The 16,413-nt window shown below is 34.7% G+C and overlaps 5 protein-coding genes across 5 annotated transcripts; 1 reads left to right on the top strand and 4 right to left on the bottom strand.

Moving 5' to 3' along the window:
* Positions 1 to 106: 106 nt before the first annotated feature.
* Positions 107 to 1,376, bottom strand: LOC129797826 (protein Wnt-8a). Its single transcript, XM_055840667.1, has 3 exons — positions 1,242 to 1,376; positions 770 to 1,156; positions 107 to 652 (listed from the first exon to the last, which is right to left on the bottom strand). The coding sequence occupies exons 1-3, from the start codon at positions 1,365 to 1,367 to the stop codon at positions 188 to 190; spliced, it is 978 nt and encodes a 325-aa protein (XP_055696642.1). The 5' UTR covers positions 1,368 to 1,376; the 3' UTR covers positions 107 to 187.
* Positions 1,377 to 2,263: 887 nt separating this feature from the next.
* Positions 2,264 to 3,620, bottom strand: LOC129797821 (uncharacterized). Its single transcript, XM_055840658.1, has 2 exons — positions 2,774 to 3,620; positions 2,264 to 2,703 (listed from the first exon to the last, which is right to left on the bottom strand). Exons 1-2 carry the CDS (start codon positions 3,387 to 3,389, stop codon positions 2,405 to 2,407), a joined length of 915 nt encoding a protein of 304 aa, XP_055696633.1. The 5' UTR covers positions 3,390 to 3,620; the 3' UTR covers positions 2,264 to 2,404.
* A 515-nt stretch (positions 3,621 to 4,135) lies between these two features.
* On the bottom strand, positions 4,136 to 4,776 carry LOC129797820 (protein apnoia). Its single transcript, XM_055840657.1, has 2 exons — positions 4,616 to 4,776; positions 4,136 to 4,538 (listed from the first exon to the last, which is right to left on the bottom strand). Exons 1-2 carry the CDS (start codon positions 4,722 to 4,724, stop codon positions 4,246 to 4,248), a joined length of 402 nt encoding a protein of 133 aa, XP_055696632.1. The 5' UTR covers positions 4,725 to 4,776; the 3' UTR covers positions 4,136 to 4,245.
* Positions 4,777 to 7,953: 3,177 nt separating this feature from the next.
* LOC129797819 (uncharacterized) lies at positions 7,954 to 9,149 on the top strand. The gene is made up of 2 exons (XM_055840656.1): positions 7,954 to 8,655; positions 8,767 to 9,149. The coding sequence occupies exons 1-2, from the start codon at positions 8,142 to 8,144 to the stop codon at positions 9,030 to 9,032; spliced, it is 780 nt and encodes a 259-aa protein (XP_055696631.1). The 5' UTR covers positions 7,954 to 8,141; the 3' UTR covers positions 9,033 to 9,149.
* On the bottom strand, positions 9,047 to 15,967 carry LOC129797818 (acyl-CoA Delta-9 desaturase). Its single transcript, XM_055840654.1, has 6 exons — positions 15,814 to 15,967; positions 12,232 to 12,395; positions 12,005 to 12,164; positions 10,020 to 10,356; positions 9,770 to 9,955; positions 9,047 to 9,699 (listed from the first exon to the last, which is right to left on the bottom strand). The coding sequence occupies exons 2-6, from the start codon at positions 12,346 to 12,348 to the stop codon at positions 9,306 to 9,308; spliced, it is 1,194 nt and encodes a 397-aa protein (XP_055696629.1). The 5' UTR covers positions 12,349 to 12,395; positions 15,814 to 15,967; the 3' UTR covers positions 9,047 to 9,305.
* Between the last annotated feature and the right edge of the window lie 446 nt (positions 15,968 to 16,413).

The raw sequence follows: 16,413 nt of genomic DNA, 5'->3' as shown, positions 1-16,413 counted from the left end.
TTCAATGCCTTATCTACAGGTAAAGCACCAATTTCTCGAAATTGATAAGATTTTTATTTATGACAGGCGAATGCTCATGATCAATTAATTGTTAATTGCTCGCAGTAAAATGGGGGAAATAATAATGATAGTTCATTGAAAAAAGACGAAACGTTTATCTTAGGCACTGACCAGAAGTTCTGCCGTATTAATGACAATAAAATTCATTAACTAATTCCGAGCATTTTTCGCACTGGACATCACAGCACCAATAGAATTTGCACTTGCACGGCTTTTCCTTAACCACCCGCTCCCTTTTCACTTTAAGTCCACATGCACGACACAATTTCCGGCAGGAGCGTCTCTCATGCAGAGAAGATTCTGCAGTTCGTCGTCGCGAGCATTGCCTCCCAAGCATTCCTGGCCATTCATGAATTACATTTTCAACGCAATAATTCGGTGAATTATCAAGATAAACAAGAGCTTCTCTCTTGATATTCCTCTTGACGCGTCCACTATTATCAATGGCCACCTTCACGCCATGGTCGTACATTTTGCGGATATCACTGGTTATTTCGGGAAAACTACTTATCAGCATCCAGCATGTTTGAATGGAACACGCACTTGTGTATCCACTGCATTTGCATTGATGCTTCAAAGCTCGCTGCACAGCCTAAAAATAAATGTAATTTTATCTACATTATAAATATTCCATTGATCAGTTTGCATATGCTATATATTCAATTAAATTTGCATTGTTCTTATCAATTTAATTCAAAATAAAACTCACAATTCTCCCAGCTCGTGAATTGTGAAGTTGCGCGTAACCCTGAGTGTCGATGTTAACGGAATTGTCATTTCCAACGAGAAGATTTTCCAGGGAAATTATGTGATCTACGCACTTCACAATTTGACTTTCATCTTCAACAGGTACATTGAATTTGCAATCGCACTCCATGAAATTTCCTGAACAATTTGTAATTGAAGAATAAATTACAGCAGCAGCACTCAGAGCTTTTACAAAAGCTCCCTCCTTGTCAAGAATGTTTGATGTTCTTTTTTGAAGAAAATCCCCCGTCGGGCAATTCCACTGATCCCAACGAAAGATTTCTTTGCAATTTCTCAGTGCAAGCTTTTCGCTGTTGCGCACAATTTCAGCCAAAGGATTAAATCGGGTCTAGAGAAACATTTAACAGAATTTATTTAAAAAAACTTTAATAATTCCAAGAACACATTTTTCCACACAATTTTAATTAACTTACAATACTATTCTTGAATTTAACTTCCAATGGAGTTCTATTCACTTGATGAATGACGTTCAATGAACTCGTTGGGCAAACAAATGCAGAAATTACAAAAATTATTATAAAATAACTCAAACGATCCATATTGAGAAATAGAGTTGGTACACGATGGAGGTCCTCACATGAACTGAAGGACAGCTCTGCAGAAGATTGCTTTCAAGTCCAAAAATTCATGAATGGGCACTACTTCAGACCTCAACCCATCTCCAAAACATATGTATTTTAGGAAAAATTTATTGCTGCTAAAAATGCGATGCCATTTAGGTCATTTGCCAACTCTTGTCCCATCGCTCTACTCACAGAGGTATATACTAAAAAAAATTTAAATAACTAAAAATGTTTCAAAATGTTTAAAGGGATCTGTGTGAATTGTTCCTAGAAAAAAATGCTTTACCTTGGTGCATTTTGCAGATGCTGATCATTTGATAATAAGGATTTGTCTCGAAAAAATATTGCTGGCTGTAAATGTTTTATTATCCCGATGCATTCCTTTTTTTTACATTCGTAATATATAAATTCTGCAAAAAAATTTAGAAACGTACATAGATATATAATTTTCTAGTTATTAGTTGGTATACCACAATCGTGGCATACCAATTTTTTTTATTAAAAAATTCAAAATGATTACTTTAAAACATTAAACATTAATTAGAAATATGTACGTCCCGCATTCAGAAACCAACGAACCTTTATTCTAACCATCAGACACAAGGCAGTGAGATTAGTTATTTATACGTATGATCACCTCTATGGGACACCCAAGGTGCAAATTATTCAGTGAACAGATCCTAAAGGAAGCGACAGTCATAAAGTTTGGGTGTCTCAATATTTGAGAAACCCATTAAAAACTGTTAAACCAACAACTATAAACCACTTAAACAATTTTCCCTTATTTACAACCCGTAAAAACCCAGTGGTAGAAACCTTTTGGTTTTTCCCAGCTTGAGACCTTCAAAGGGTGTTCGAGAATAGACCTAAAAGAACAGCGACATGAACACTTTATTGATGCTTTTAAGAGTACATTTTTTCGTCTTATGTATTACAATAGTTTTTTTTATATCTATAATAATGCAGCATTTAGAGGAATCTCCTATTTACAATGTTATTTTCTTTTCTTCAATTTAATTCACCCACCCTGTTTGTCCGTCCACTTTGTATCCATAGAATGGTTGCTCGGACCTTCGGCTTGGTGGCTCAACGAGATTATAGTAAGGCACCTCCAATGCAGCATGTTGCCGATGATAGTTCTTAAATGCTGACAGAATGAGCAAAAGAATGGCAATTTTGCCCACAACGATGGATTTTATGAGAAGTAGCTTAAGTGTGGACACCATGAAGGGTAGAATGGCGGATTGTACGAGGAAGGGTAGAATGAAAAGAGGGATGATTTTGGCAATCAACTGCAGACGCTTTCCACGGCCTGTGGGGTTTTTATAGAGTGGATTAATGATTTCGGTGAGATAAGATGAATTTTAAGGGGGTTTTCTCACCTGCAAAAATATCTCTCAAGTAGTCCTCGTCGAGGTTTACATTAACAATCTCACGCGGCATATCGATGCTTATTTTCACCCCTGGCCCTAGGCTATAGCGTGGCATTTCACCGTCAAATGTTAAATATCTGTGTTGGTGTTTCTTAGATTTTGATTTACCAGATTTTCCTAACTTTGAATTCACTTTAATTGTCTCTGGTTTCGTGATATTACCCACGTAGGTGCTTTTGTACTTATTCCTTTTGAATCCTGCAACCGTTCCCTCCACTTTGCTAATTTTATCGTCAAGCTTTGTCATATTTTTATCGAATTTTACAGCATTTTGCGTTCTTTCGGATTTAATTGGTACTGAGGTATTGAAACTTCTTTCCATGTGAACTTCCTCCGTTTTTGCGGTAGTTGAGTTAATAGTTTCGATAGATGATTGGGTGGTAGTTTGAGCGGTAGTTGTAGAGGTAGTTGAAATAGTAGTTGAAGTAGTAGCTGGTGTAGTCATTGTAAAATTCAGAGGATGATTTTCAGTTGTATGAACCCATGATTTTTTCATTTCACACGAAAATGATGGAATATCCGTGTAAATAAATATAACAATAAGTAATAACTTTTTAACCATCATGATTATAACGAATTTATCAATTGAATCAATTCAAAATTCTTCCAGAAAAATTTTCAGCTCTTAATTTTTTTAAAGATTTAATTTAAATTAATGATTAACTTCTTCACTGTAAATCCATATTATGTAGCAATCACAGGTGCACTTTTATCTCCTCCAAGGAGTCCAATGTTCTTCGCGCGAGAGTTTATCACAAACTGAATGTATAAGTTGAGGTATCTCGACGAAATGAGAAAAGTCAGAGGTTTTTCTTGTGTTTTATCAGCAACTTTCTTAATAAGAAAACGTTTCGTGCTAGTCATGTAATCGAGTTAGTCTTGTTTTATTCTCGACCGCAGTGATTATTTTAGTTAGACTATATCCCAAGGAGGGGATATACCGAACAGTTAGTATATATACGAATGTGATGAAGCGGATCTTGATTTATCCATAATTATGGCGACACATCACTTCCATTTTCCCACTGTCTCACCAACCTCTATATTCCCGGTGATTGCATTTATTACACCCTGTGGTTTTTTTCGTGTCAAATCATCGAAAAGCCAAAGTACTTTTCTGGTCTATTTCACATATTTAATTCCTCCTGCAAGTCTACACATAGTCTATTTACCTACATTGCACTCCCATCTTACTTTCTGTAAAATTATGTAACATTTAAAATAACGGAGAAAAAAAGGTAATTGATCAACTGTCCTAGAATTCTTGCGCCTCTGCGTAATTGCAGGTAAAGACAAGGTAAAGGAGATGTGTGGTGTTCGTGATATCATCTTTTATTGCAGAATCTCACCTTATTCTACTTACACACTGACTTTTTTTTTAAATAAATAAATAGGTGTATTGGATGTACGATCTACCGTGATTAAGAAGTCCAATCTTTTTCAATCCAAACGGGGTTCCTAACATCGCTCCTGCCATAAATAATGGATGCCGGAGAAGCGGCATAAGTAGTTGGTGGAGTTGTCAGCTGAGGTAGTCCCCTGGCCAGAAGTTGTCCAATGGAGAGAACCAAGAGAATAACGCCAACTCCCAAACCTTTCAGTGAGATAACAGTCAATGTAGCCAGAAGGGTGGCTATGACCCCAACTACGAATGCCGTTGGGATTAGAACAAAATTAATCCTCCTGAATAAGTGACGTCCAAATGTTCTCGATTCTGGCGAGATAAGCATCACAAATTAACATTTTTTCATCACTATACTGAGCAATTTATGCTAATAAAGGTCCACAAACCTCCAACACTTGCATCACTCAACGTACTCTCCTCACCTAAGCACAGATCAACACTTAGAATAAAGAATAGAATTACTCCACTGATCATGAACTTTTGAACGGATGGCATTTTGTGTGTGGGTAGATTGTATATTTTCGCACTGTGATCACTAAATTGAAACTGAAGTGATAAATTCAATTGCTCCAAGGTTTTATTGGGGAACCCTCAAGTTCAGTGTAGGTAAAAAGTGTGACAATATTTGAATACAATTTTGTCCATGGAGGAAATGCGCAGAGCCCCAATTTTCACCCAATTCTAGACATTTGTGCGTCTGCACGTCCAAAAAAAATGAAGTCACACACGAATTCGTATTATTTTCAATGCCCAAAATCGTGCCTGGTCCGTCTTTCACGACCACCTTATATTTCACCTCAAGACAATAAATTAATTTGCAAATGAGTAATGGGGGGCACAGTAAATAGTCAAATTAGACTCATCACAGTGGATGCCGTACGCATTTCAATTGACTGTGCGGCATAAATGAAGAATATTGCTTTAAAATGTATTCTTTGAGATTTTCATTCAGCTTTGTGGGTTGCACATTGAATGTGAATTGCATATAAAATTCATCTGTCTATTGATTTTGTGCATTATTGCACGCAATGCACATAAAAGAATCACATAAATTAGTTGATCTATTGTTCACAAATAGAGTAATTTAGGAAACAATCCTATATCAATGGAGACCCATTGAATATTTCAACATTCTTGACACTACTTTACTTAATTCATTCACTACTGCATAGATTGTATGTATTTTTTTTTCAATAGAAGAGAAAGATATTGGACTTTATTTGCAATAATGGCGGTAAAAGTGAAACAGAATACTAACCCAATTGCAAATAAACAGACCTACAATCCAAGGTGTGAAAATCAGTAAATTATTTTTGATTAATTCTTTATTATTTGATTTGTAATATAAAATATCGGATATAATACCTACATTATGTAGTTACATTAGATTTCATTTTTTTCGATCTTATATCTATAATTATTTTAAGAATCTATTCCGAACATAAATTTATCCCGAAAAATACATTTTAAAAAACTATTTTATTTTAATAATAAAAGAAATCCTTTTCTTTACTTTACCTTTCCGTATTTTTTTCTTAATACTACGTTGATCCTCTGATTTATATTGCTTGATTTATCAAAATTAGTCAAGCGGTTTATTTTTTATATGCATGCACATAAATCTTTAAAGGAAATTCAATAAATTATTAGTTGGTGTTCCACTTCGTGGCCAACACCAAGTATTGTAATCGTCGGAAAAACCGACCACCTCAGATCGGGCTCAAACTTGGTATGAGCACGTTTTAGACATCCCACATTACGAAAATGGTGGTGGAAAAAAAAGTGTTCCGGCCGGCCGGCCTGCCGTCCGGCCTGCCGTCCGGGACTCCACATTTTGCGTTATAGCTCGAGAACGGTAACAGATAGAGACTTAGGGTTTGAAGTTTTCTATAGAAATGTGGGTGTAAATTTTCATTTTTTCGCATTTTCAAAATCCAAGATGGCCGCCGTCCGCCATTTTGAAATACCGTCAACCACTTCCCTTATAGCTAGAGATCTGAAATTTTAGTATGTTGTAGGGCTCAGTGAGATGTTTTCATCGATAATTCATACTTGAAAATCGGTCAAGCGGTTTAGCAAATATGGCGGCCTAAAGCAAAAAGTGTTTTTTCGATATAACTTGAGAACGGCTTAACCGATTTTGACCATCTTGGTACCAAATGAAAGGTTTCAAGAAGCCCTACAACTGTCTAGAACATTCCGAGTTTCTAAAATGGCCGCAAGAGGCGCTAAAGTCAAAAACAAAAATTGCCTAACTTTAAGGGGCAATATCTCCGAATCCCCATTAGGCAAATCTTTTAAATTTTGATATGTTGTAGCAGAACTAATAATCTTTCACCAGTCCGAAAATGAAGAAAATCTATGTCGCCGTTTAGAAGATATCGCAGTTTGAAAAATTCTTGAATTTGAAAAGTTCTAAGAGTCATATCTCCTGAACTACTTGTCCGATTTTGCTCATCTTGGTATCAAATTAAAGGTTTTGCAATTCTCTACAACTTTCTAGAAGATAAGAAACCTCTAGAACTATTCCTTCAGGATAAAAAATGCGAAAAACTGTTTTAGTAAAACAAAAAGCCGCCATTTTGTGTTCTAGAGGTGACCTTGAAAAGTATCAAAATTTATCCCATATTCTAGATTATTTTAAGACCTTTCCATAACTAGTCAAGAAATTTCTGTAGGTGTTATAGAACCTGAGATATGACCATTTTTATGCACCAATTTACTGAATTTCACAAAAAAAATCAACTTTGCCTTAATTCTGCCCACTAATCGCATTACAACGCATAAACAAACTTCTACACGTTGTGGGACACCAACTCTTATAACTGGACGCGTTATGATTGACTTTTAAATTCAATTTCATACAATTTAAGAAAAAAGACAAAACATAAAGCCAAATCAATCAATTTGCATAAATTAAATTCTCTTTTTATGTTTCATTTATAAAATTGTCATTCAATTACTGTATAAAGTAATAAAAAGAATTGTTTTGCAGATTTATTTATGAGTCATTAAGATTTCAATAAGGAATGTTTTTTTTATTTTTCCTTATTGGCATTTTTCTCTTCTCATTTTCATCTTTGATTACTTTGCATTGTTGCATGAAAGTATGCCAATTTCTAATTTCAAAATCATTAAAAAATTGCGCATATGTATTGGAAAGAATAACAATGTAATCACATTTGGTGCATTTTATGTACATAGTTCGACAAGTGCAACTGTATCCTAATCTATAAACCTATATATGATATACTATGTTGATGGTGATGAAAATTGCGTATGTCCAAGAATATAAGAAAAGCCATAAAAATTGTGTCACTGTGTGATTGTTGATTGATCTCTCGGTGGTATAACTCATTATTTGATGCAGATAGAATTTTTGCATCCAGGTGAACAGTTGTCTTTTACGGTTAATTGACGCACATCTGCCGCAGCATCAAGTGCACTCACTGAATACCGTTGATGTTATGATTTCTTAATTCCTTTTTCAAACGGTCCACATCTATGTGGATGTGGGTTCTTCTTCTATATAGCGAGGTGTCCAGTCAGTGAGTCAATGGTATCGTTTAGTTTGAAGAAATTACAAGGAGAGACAGGAGAAAATTATGCTGTGTATGAGCAAAAAGCGGAAAGCTTTAACAAGACCTTTAATAGAACACATTCCGCACGTGCGATCATACTGGTGGTTAAAAGTGTGTGCTTGGCAGAACTATGTCTCTCCACCAGAGATGCTCGATCATACAGAACAAGTCATCTTAGTTGTTCCTCAGCATCAAGCACGATCGCATTCTGGCCAAAGAGCTCTCGTGATCAAGTCGCAATTGTGGGCAAATGGTTGATTGAAGAATTTGCATAAAGTGCTTAGTTTAAATTCAAGAGTGATCCTCCCGGAGAATTCCTAAAAAAAATACAATGATCATTAAAATTATGATCTTTATTTGGCTGGTGTATATGGTAGCCCCATCTGTATGTCGGGACCTACGGACACCGACAAAGCAAACACATGAAATTGATGGTGGGCACCAAAATAGTAAATTATTTTATGCGAAAAATGAAAGTTCCATCACATACATACGGGCGGCGATTCCAATGAAGATTTTTCGTTGCATGAAGAGGTACAACATTGTGCGGTGCATGAAGCTCTTCCTTCTCCAGAGAATGGAACGGAATCTTCCGGGTGATTTTGGGAATACGCATAATATTACAAGTGATTTTCTAGATCAAATGCTCACGCAGGATCCCGACGATAGATTAGACTTTGAGGCGAATTATACAAATTTGCATGATCGCGAGATCGATGATCGACTTGTAAAGAGCATTGATCGATTTTTTGCAAATCGAGAAATTAAACTTCACTTTATTCCGGGTATGGTGGTTAAGGTGCGGCCAAGTAAAGAGAATAAATTGGAATTATCATTGAAGAAAGGTACGAAACATTCAAGAGAATATTGCATTTCATATTGGTTCTGTTTTTAGAATGCCTTTTCGTGCTCGGAATAATGTGTGTTTTATATCAAATATAAATTCTCTTCCACAGCGGACACGTTCATCAATACAAATTCTGCAGTTGGTCGCAAAAAGCGACCACTTGAGTATGTTCTGAATGTCGGTCTGCCTGCCCTTCTCATGCCCATGATCCTAATGGGTTCTGTTTTGCCAATGGCACTGCCAGCATTTAAGATGGCCACACTCATTTCCGGGGCTATTAACAAGGGTGCACTCATAGCTGCAATTATGTACCTGGCGAAGAATTATGCTGAGCAGAAGACAGCATCAACCGTTTATGTGAGCAATGTGCAGTAAATTTTAACCAATTCTTAATAAACCTTTATCAGTGAATATATATTTAAATTATATTAAATTAAGTTTCAAAATGGAAAGCCAATTGAGAATGAATCAATAAATAAATTATTGAAATTATGAGATGTAAATTTTTAATACATATCAATGACTCTACACTGCTACAAAATACTTGTAATGGTAAATTAAACTAATAGTGATTACGTAAAAGCACCTGGAAACAAAATAGAAAAGGAATAAAGTATCTAAAGCGTACAAATTAAATTATATAGAATTTTAATCTTCCTTGTTGTAGATTTTGGCAAATTTCTTGTCATGCTCATCCATGTCTTTGTCATCCCACCCCCAAACCATATTGTTATCGTGGAAGTGATCATGATCGCTCATTAGAATTTTTCGTAGATCTTCTTCGCGCTTATTGCGACTGTATTCGTGGGAACCATCACCCGTCCTCAGTATCCTCTTCTTAATCATATCTTCGGAGACCGTTTTCAAGTCATAGGCAAGACCGAGTTTTGAGAAAAAATCAATAAATGCGGCTGTCATGTTTGTGGAGTATATGCCAAGTTCTGAGGTTTTGTAATCCCATGGGAATACATGATGGTAGTTGTGCCAGCCCTCACCGTATGCGTAAATTGCAACAAAAATATTGTCCGATGGTGAAATATTTCTGCGAAAGAAAAATCCCCAAAAATTATTTTTATTACTACCGCACGTAATGTGTGTCACATTGAACTTACTTATCGTAGGGTTTCATTCCCCATAAATGTGCCGCTGAATTTACGAGCCATGTTCCGTGCAGAGAAAGCACATATCTCAGCACAGATGCAATGTACCAGCTATTCGTGAAGGTCTCACCGAGAAGATAGTAGGGAACCAAGGCAGGAAGAAAGAAGCAGAATACTGGCATTAAAATCCCGTAATACCTGCAAGAAAATATCAGTTTAATTAGAGGAGGTCAACCAATCCACTCAAATGCTGATGACCTACTTCTTTTGAAACATAACAACTGGATCAGCTTCAATGTCACTCATGTCCACAGTACATCCCTTGTTCTTCACATCGGGGTGCTTCTTTGTCATGAGCCAACCCATGTGGGAGAAGAAGAACCCACGACGGGAATTGTGAGGATCAGCATTGGTATCTGTGAACTTGTGGTGAACCCTGTGATCTCGTACCCATTCATAAATGTGATTCTGAAAGGCCAGTGTCTGGAAGAGCATGAGGAGTACTCGTAGTGGTAACTTTGCTTTGTAGGACTTGTGTGACCACAGACGATGGGCACCGGCTGTGATTCCCATTCCTCCACAGAAACCAAGTATAATGGCTGAAATGGAAAGACAAAAGTTGAAATGTTGACCCAAATTACCTAAATGGAACGATCGAACAACTCGTCTACACCCAAATAAATACTAGGTAGGTAGGTACTTAATTAATTGGGCTTGTAAAGCTAATTAGCTGAATTGATTAATTCGTGTGTATACCAAACAAAAGGAACACAATTAATTTATTCATTTGTTATTTGGTGTAAATAGTGACAAAAATAAGTGTGAAAAGTGCTATTTTTTCTAGAACTATAACACTTTTTTTTTTAAAATGCTCCAAAAATATAAATAAATAAAGAATAAAAAAAATGATTCTTTGAATTAAATGCAGAAACTTTAAATTCTTAAGAAAAAAAGAAAGAAATCTTAAATGCCAAAGAAAAAATATTTAAAAAAAAAACTAATAAAAGAAGAAAAGCTTTAGAGCTTTGAAATGTTTATTTAGAAACTTCGTTAACCAGCAACTAAATGAGATATTTTTTAATTATTATCAACTTATAAATTCAAGTTCCTCATAGTCTGACAAAAAAGCATAAGATATTTAATTTCATACATGTGGTATAGATATAAAAAATCATTGATATGATTTTGATTTTCAGCTGATCGACGGGAAGTGCGTAAAATTGTAAATTATTGATTCTATTGGGAATATATATTGGCAGTTTTGTAAAGAAAAGACGATCAGGAGGAGCACTTTGAACACATCGAAGATAAATTACGTGCTGACGATAGCCTGATCTGAATTTTGAATAGGCATATTTCATAATAACTCATTTACTGAATTACAATTGAACGCTCTACTGGTGGATCCACGTTTCACCATTTATTAGCATATCCCATCCATCTCTATGCGACATGAATCCCCATTGAAAAAATTTTTTTTGGGTGTAGAATGCTTTCCTAATCATCTCAGGTTCACGTCCAAGGTCCAAAGTCTATGATCATTCTAATAGGATGTCAATTGACGTCACAGCTACCACTTCTTTGGCACCATCACGCCAAAGGTGTGGTCCGCATGGTATATATTGATCAAAGACCTCTTAATGATGGCTCCACCGGAAAACGGTGCAAAAAAACACGTGTTTTCAGCTACCAATTTCTAACCAAATTTCTTGTACGTGACAAGAAATAAATTCTAGCTCATTTCGTGCTATGTCAATTGACAAAAATCTTCCCAAAGTAGCCGAAGGTATTTGGGTAGCATAGCATACTATTACGATCGATCTAATGAGGATATTTGTATTCCTGCAGTATGAATTCTAATCACCGGATTCATTCAGAAATGACTCTGTGCTCATTGCAAAAATTCTATCGGGAATATTCCTCAACCTGCACGTACTCTCTTTTGGTTTTGAACTTGAGGAGACACGAGCACAATTCCTCGCCATTAACCCAGATTGCAAGAAGTTTAACTATATGTCCGTTGTGCATAGGTTTTATTTTGAATCATATATGACTGATGAATGCATATGAATATGTGGATCTTTTCAAATGGCGCGAATGCAATTAAATGCACAATAGTAAATTTCTTTGATATGATCCATCAATAATGCAGTTTTGAGTGAGATTTTAGAGAGAAAGTCTCTCCATAAGTCATTTGTAAATTAATCATAAAATTATTTTCGCACATTTCCACCCATTCTTACTCACCAATTCCAAATGTTAAGTATTTTGCTGCTGTTAATTGCAAATAAACCCCGTAGAGTGCCGCCAAGTGCAAATACAAGAAGACAATTATATTTCTCCAAACATATTGAACTTTGTGTGGTTTCTCCGTTGGAACTCTCGATGTTCTCCTCTCGTCGGTGGTCTGTAAAGAAATTTCACCCGCTTTTACCTTCTCAATATCATCACGTGTATTTTTTTGTCTTTCCCACCTGAATTGACTGCGGTTTAACTTGGGGTTCATCTGTGCTCACGTGAGATGCACTTTTTTCTGCCTCAAGCGTGCCCTCCGCCAAGAGAAGTGTATTCCCAAAAAGATTTGGCGGCATAATTTTTCACTGTGATTCGTGCTTCTTGTAGAAATTCGGTGGATCGTCTGCAATAAATTGATGATAACACCCGATAAATGACCAATTTTTCCCCCAGCATGAACATTATTCTTTAAGATGCTTTTTTTCTTTATTTTTTTTCCAAAGTGAAATCGCATCCGGTTTCCAATAAATTGGTCTGCCCTTGCCCAATACAGCATCTCTTGGGTGAGAATAGAAGTGAAATTGCTCATCCAAAATTATGATCTGCTTGACAACGCAAAATGCAACTTACTCATTGAAATTCTCGGTGGTAAAATTTATTGCGTGCCTCTGCGTGAGATTATGTGCCCAAAAAAATTCACTGATGTCCCACCCAAATATGCAACTTTTGCATAAATACAATCTGACAAGTAAACCAGACATATCAACAGGTTGCATTTTGGATTTATTTTCTTCTCAGAAACTAATGTGCGCAAGTCACAGTACACAGAGGAAATTTTACCACAAAAATCCTAAAGAGTTCCAATTGCTGTGTAAACATATTCTGCGGTATAAGATCACAATAAAACATCCAAACAGTAATCTTTTCTACTTAATATTTCCATCTGAATAACTGATCATAAAAAGAGTTGAAGAGTAAGTGCACGTGAATTTTGCCAAGGTTAAGGTTCGTTTTCATACACACAATCCATATAGCAATGGCATAAAAATATGTATGTATGTATGTATGAAATGCATAATGAATTGCTCTGCCGGTGAATATTTTTGGAGAAAGTGACAATGATGCACTGCAATTTTCGAGATTGAAAATACATCCCTCAACATGATTAAATCGAAATTAAATGTCTCTCTGTAGCTTTATTTCATATGTTTTATGATGAACTTGTAATTATATGCATGCATGTATGTACCTATGTATATAAAGCTCATAAAAGATAATTAATTGTTATATGTAGGCATACAATATATCATCAAAAAAGATTTATTGAAAATTTTGATTATAACTAATATTCCTTTAGAGGAGAAATCTCAAAATTGGATCCTAAAATTAAAATTTGATCTACTATGCACTTTTTTAATTTCTCTTGATTTTGAAGAGCTTTTTTTTACTCTATTCTCACCGTTTATTTTTTTTTTTACTTTTATACTCTATTCTTTAAATTTTATTCCTTCTCTGAAATATTATTCTGAAGACTGATCTGCAAATTTTTGAAGAATGTTCTAAGATTTTTTTTATCTGGACTTGACATAGGTACCAATGCTAGTCCTTTAAACATGTATATACTTCCGTGGACTTTAAAATAATTTAGAATTTTACAATTTAAAATTCACAGACACAGTTTGTTCTACAGTTAAGTGACCTAAGAAATCTAGTCTTAGATCATAAAAAATTATTCGCTTTAACCAGTTCAAATTCTATTAGAGCTTTCAAAACTACTAATCCTGAAAAAGGGTATATAATATATTTTAGATTATTCCTTCCGAAGGTTATTAGTAAAAATTATTTTTCCCTTATAAACTAATGTTTTGGAACTTTTCCAAAAGTTATAAAGTCTTTAATTTTAATGAACGCCTCAAAATCAATGATCACATTAACCTTTGATTCCAAATAATACACAAATAGCCCATAAAGTTTACTTTAAATCAGTTTACAAAAAAAAAAACAGATATGTTCAGAAAAATAATTTTCTTTTCAGGGATTTTCCGCTTTTCAAAGAATTACGTAAAAAAAATTTAAATTTTCTCGATGACATCTTCTGAGAAGTCGTATGATGCACATTTAAATTCATTTATTTAATGATTACTTCTCATTTTCAATAATGCATCAATTTTCTCGGTAATTCACAAAGTACCACTTTACTTGGTAAACCAATAGCTTTTGACTATTAAGCTATAAAGTAGCTATTCAAAAACAAGAAAGACACATGCAAATTAGTTTATGTATTTGATGTATTTCCAAAGTGATTTCTTAAAGTAAAAAAATATTGAAAAATTTTCAAGTGCACCCAGAGAGTTTTGTTTATGTAACAAATTCATAACTGGAGGTTGTTTGCTCAGAAATATATATACCAATTTTTTAAATGTTGATGGATTTGGTTGTGATGTAGAGATTATAAAATTAGTCTATGAAATTATTGGTAAGAGAAAAAAAAGCTGTCGTGTCTTTTTAGGTTTTCTGTCCTAAATTTTCTTCATCACTCCATTCATCTGTATGTATACCTATAGGTACTATTGGAGTGTTGTCGAAAGTGAAACGGCAGTGTATTAAAGAAATTATCCACTGTGTGCATGCATTGCAACTCCATTGCCAATGTCAAGTTGCATTTAATAAATTGTTACGGCGAACTCTCGACGTGGTGAAATTATTGTGTATACATTCTGGTATGACCCTAAAAGAGAGAGTTCTGCTCATTGTTGAAGAATACTCAAACTTGATGGACATAATTGTTCCTCTCGACACGATCCATGAATAATTGATAAATGTCTCATACAGAGCACACAGACTTGATTTATATTTTTTCTAACATACTTCTTTTTCTACCTTGTCATCTCTTCTATTTTCTACGAATTATTTCTTTGACATAAAATAAATTGAAATTGTTAAAAAGTCTTTTATACAAAATGTCAGAAAATGAGCAAGAAAAATGCAATATGTGCCCAAATGTAACATTTCACGTGGACAAAGTCAAAAAAAAAAGTAAAAAATAAAATTCATCTGATTTGTTGAATACATAAGGTGAGAAACTATGTCATTTGCCCATAGTGACATGTCTATCTTGTGAAATTTAATAAATCCTCAAGGTAAATATTAATGCTAAACACTTGTTTCTTTTGCAGATTTGCCTCACAAATTCCATCCATCCATACCAAAGGTACGTTTATGGAGGTGGTAACGGAAGGAAATTTTTGCACCGGTTGTGAAAATTTTTCGCGCGAGAACAGAGAGCATACGGAATTAATTGAAAAAATAATACAATTTGCAGTGACTCTTGTGAATTGTGACCCCTCTGGGGCATTATATATTTTTTTCTATTAGGGGATAAAGAACTTTGCAATACAAATGGTGCAAAAATTTGTAATGCTAATCTCTGCAATAGTTCTTTGATTCCGGAATAAGTTTTCATTATACTTTTTAAATTCACATTTTACCACCAGAGAAGTCCTTTGTCGTCACCGCACAATCTCTCATTGCAATGCCAATGCCAAAAAATAATATTGATCTATGCTGTATTCAATTAAAATAAAATATTCATAATCTGCACACGATGTTGGTGTATTTGATTGACTAAAAAAAATTATCAGATCTTTTTTTTTTTGTTTTAACTTTGACCAGCAAGGGCACTTGTGCAACATCACCTGAACAAACATTATAAGTTTAGGGCACACCGCAAAAGCACATTTTTTTCAATTAAAAAAAAAATAACGAAATCACAAGGAAAAAAAATGAAAGAATTTCACATGTATAAAAAAATCACTTTTCACCTTTCTAGAGAGCACTGGTGATGAAGACGTAGAGGATGATCCTTTGTGATGTATGAAAAGAAAATATAATTCCCACAATTAACAGCCACTAATAAAATTGTAAGTCACGTCTAGGATCCGAATGTCTCCAGCAGTATTTCAAGACCGAATGAGCGCTTAAGCGGGGGAACGTTGCTTCTTATAGAAAGCACTCGAAAAGGGGGAGACTATGTATAGTGGGCAATTTTGGCGAAGTGCGACGTTTATTCCGCACGTAGCTCCTTCCTCTTCACAACGCATGTATTCTGTTCATTTTGTTGATGTACCTACAATTTATTTATCGGCAATTTTATTTGCAGTGTCTCTTCACAAATCATTTTCAAATTATACATAAATACCTTTTTTTTCTCCCTTTTTTTTTTGCAAAATTTCACTTTATAGTGGCGCTGGGAAGTAGATAGCAGTGTGCCCTTAAGCACACTCCCTTTCTTTAAAAGAAAATAAATTTCTGATTTTTTTTTCAATTTAAAAAAAATAGACAAATTTTACACATAATTTACTTCTGTAAAGTCAAAGGCTAGGAGGAAACTACTTTTTTCATGAAAATTGTTGAAATATAAT

This window comes from Lutzomyia longipalpis, chromosome 1 (assembly GCF_024334085.1).
Source record: "Lutzomyia longipalpis isolate SR_M1_2022 chromosome 1, ASM2433408v1".
NCBI classification, from domain to species: domain Eukaryota; kingdom Metazoa; phylum Arthropoda; class Insecta; order Diptera; family Psychodidae; genus Lutzomyia; species Lutzomyia longipalpis.
Note: the sequence above shows the minus strand (reverse complement) of the source record. Positions and strands in the feature narration are given on the sequence as shown.

Excerpts from the sequence above, each read along its gene's own strand:
- LOC129797826 (XM_055840667.1), bottom strand. The coding sequence starts at position 1,367 with ATGGATCGTTTGAGTTATTTTATAATAATTTTTGTAATTTCTGCATTT. Across the intron at positions 1,157-1,241 it reads TTAAATTCAAGAATAGTATT|ACCCGATTTAATCCTTTGGC; the intron begins GTAAGTTAATTA and ends ATGTTTCTCTAG. Across the intron at positions 653-769 it reads ATTCACGAGCTGGGAGAATT|GCTGTGCAGCGAGCTTTGAA; the intron begins GTGAGTTTTATT and ends ATTTATTTTTAG.
- LOC129797821 (XM_055840658.1), bottom strand. The coding sequence starts at position 3,389 with ATGATGGTTAAAAAGTTATTACTTATTGTTATATTTATTTACACGGAT. Across the intron at positions 2,704-2,773 it reads CTTGAGAGATATTTTTGCAG|GCCGTGGAAAGCGTCTGCAG; the intron begins GTGAGAAAACCC and ends AAAACCCCACAG.
- LOC129797820 (XM_055840657.1), bottom strand. The coding sequence starts at position 4,724 with ATGCCATCCGTTCAAAAGTTCATGATCAGTGGAGTAATTCTATTCTTT. Across the intron at positions 4,539-4,615 it reads GAGTGATGCAAGTGTTGGAG|AATCGAGAACATTTGGACGT; the intron begins GTTTGTGGACCT and ends TTATCTCGCCAG.
- LOC129797819 (XM_055840656.1), top strand. The coding sequence starts at position 8,142 with ATGATCATTAAAATTATGATCTTTATTTGGCTGGTGTATATGGTAGCC. Across the intron at positions 8,656-8,766 it reads GGAATTATCATTGAAGAAAG|CGGACACGTTCATCAATACA; the intron begins GTACGAAACATT and ends TCTCTTCCACAG.
- LOC129797818 (XM_055840654.1), bottom strand. The coding sequence starts at position 12,348 with ATGCCGCCAAATCTTTTTGGGAATACACTTCTCTTGGCGGAGGGCACG. Across the intron at positions 12,165-12,231 it reads TTAAACCGCAGTCAATTCAG|ACCACCGACGAGAGGAGAAC; the intron begins GTGGGAAAGACA and ends ATTTCTTTACAG. Across the intron at positions 10,357-12,004 it reads ATACTTAACATTTGGAATTG|CCATTATACTTGGTTTCTGT; the intron begins GTGAGTAAGAAT and ends TTTCCATTTCAG.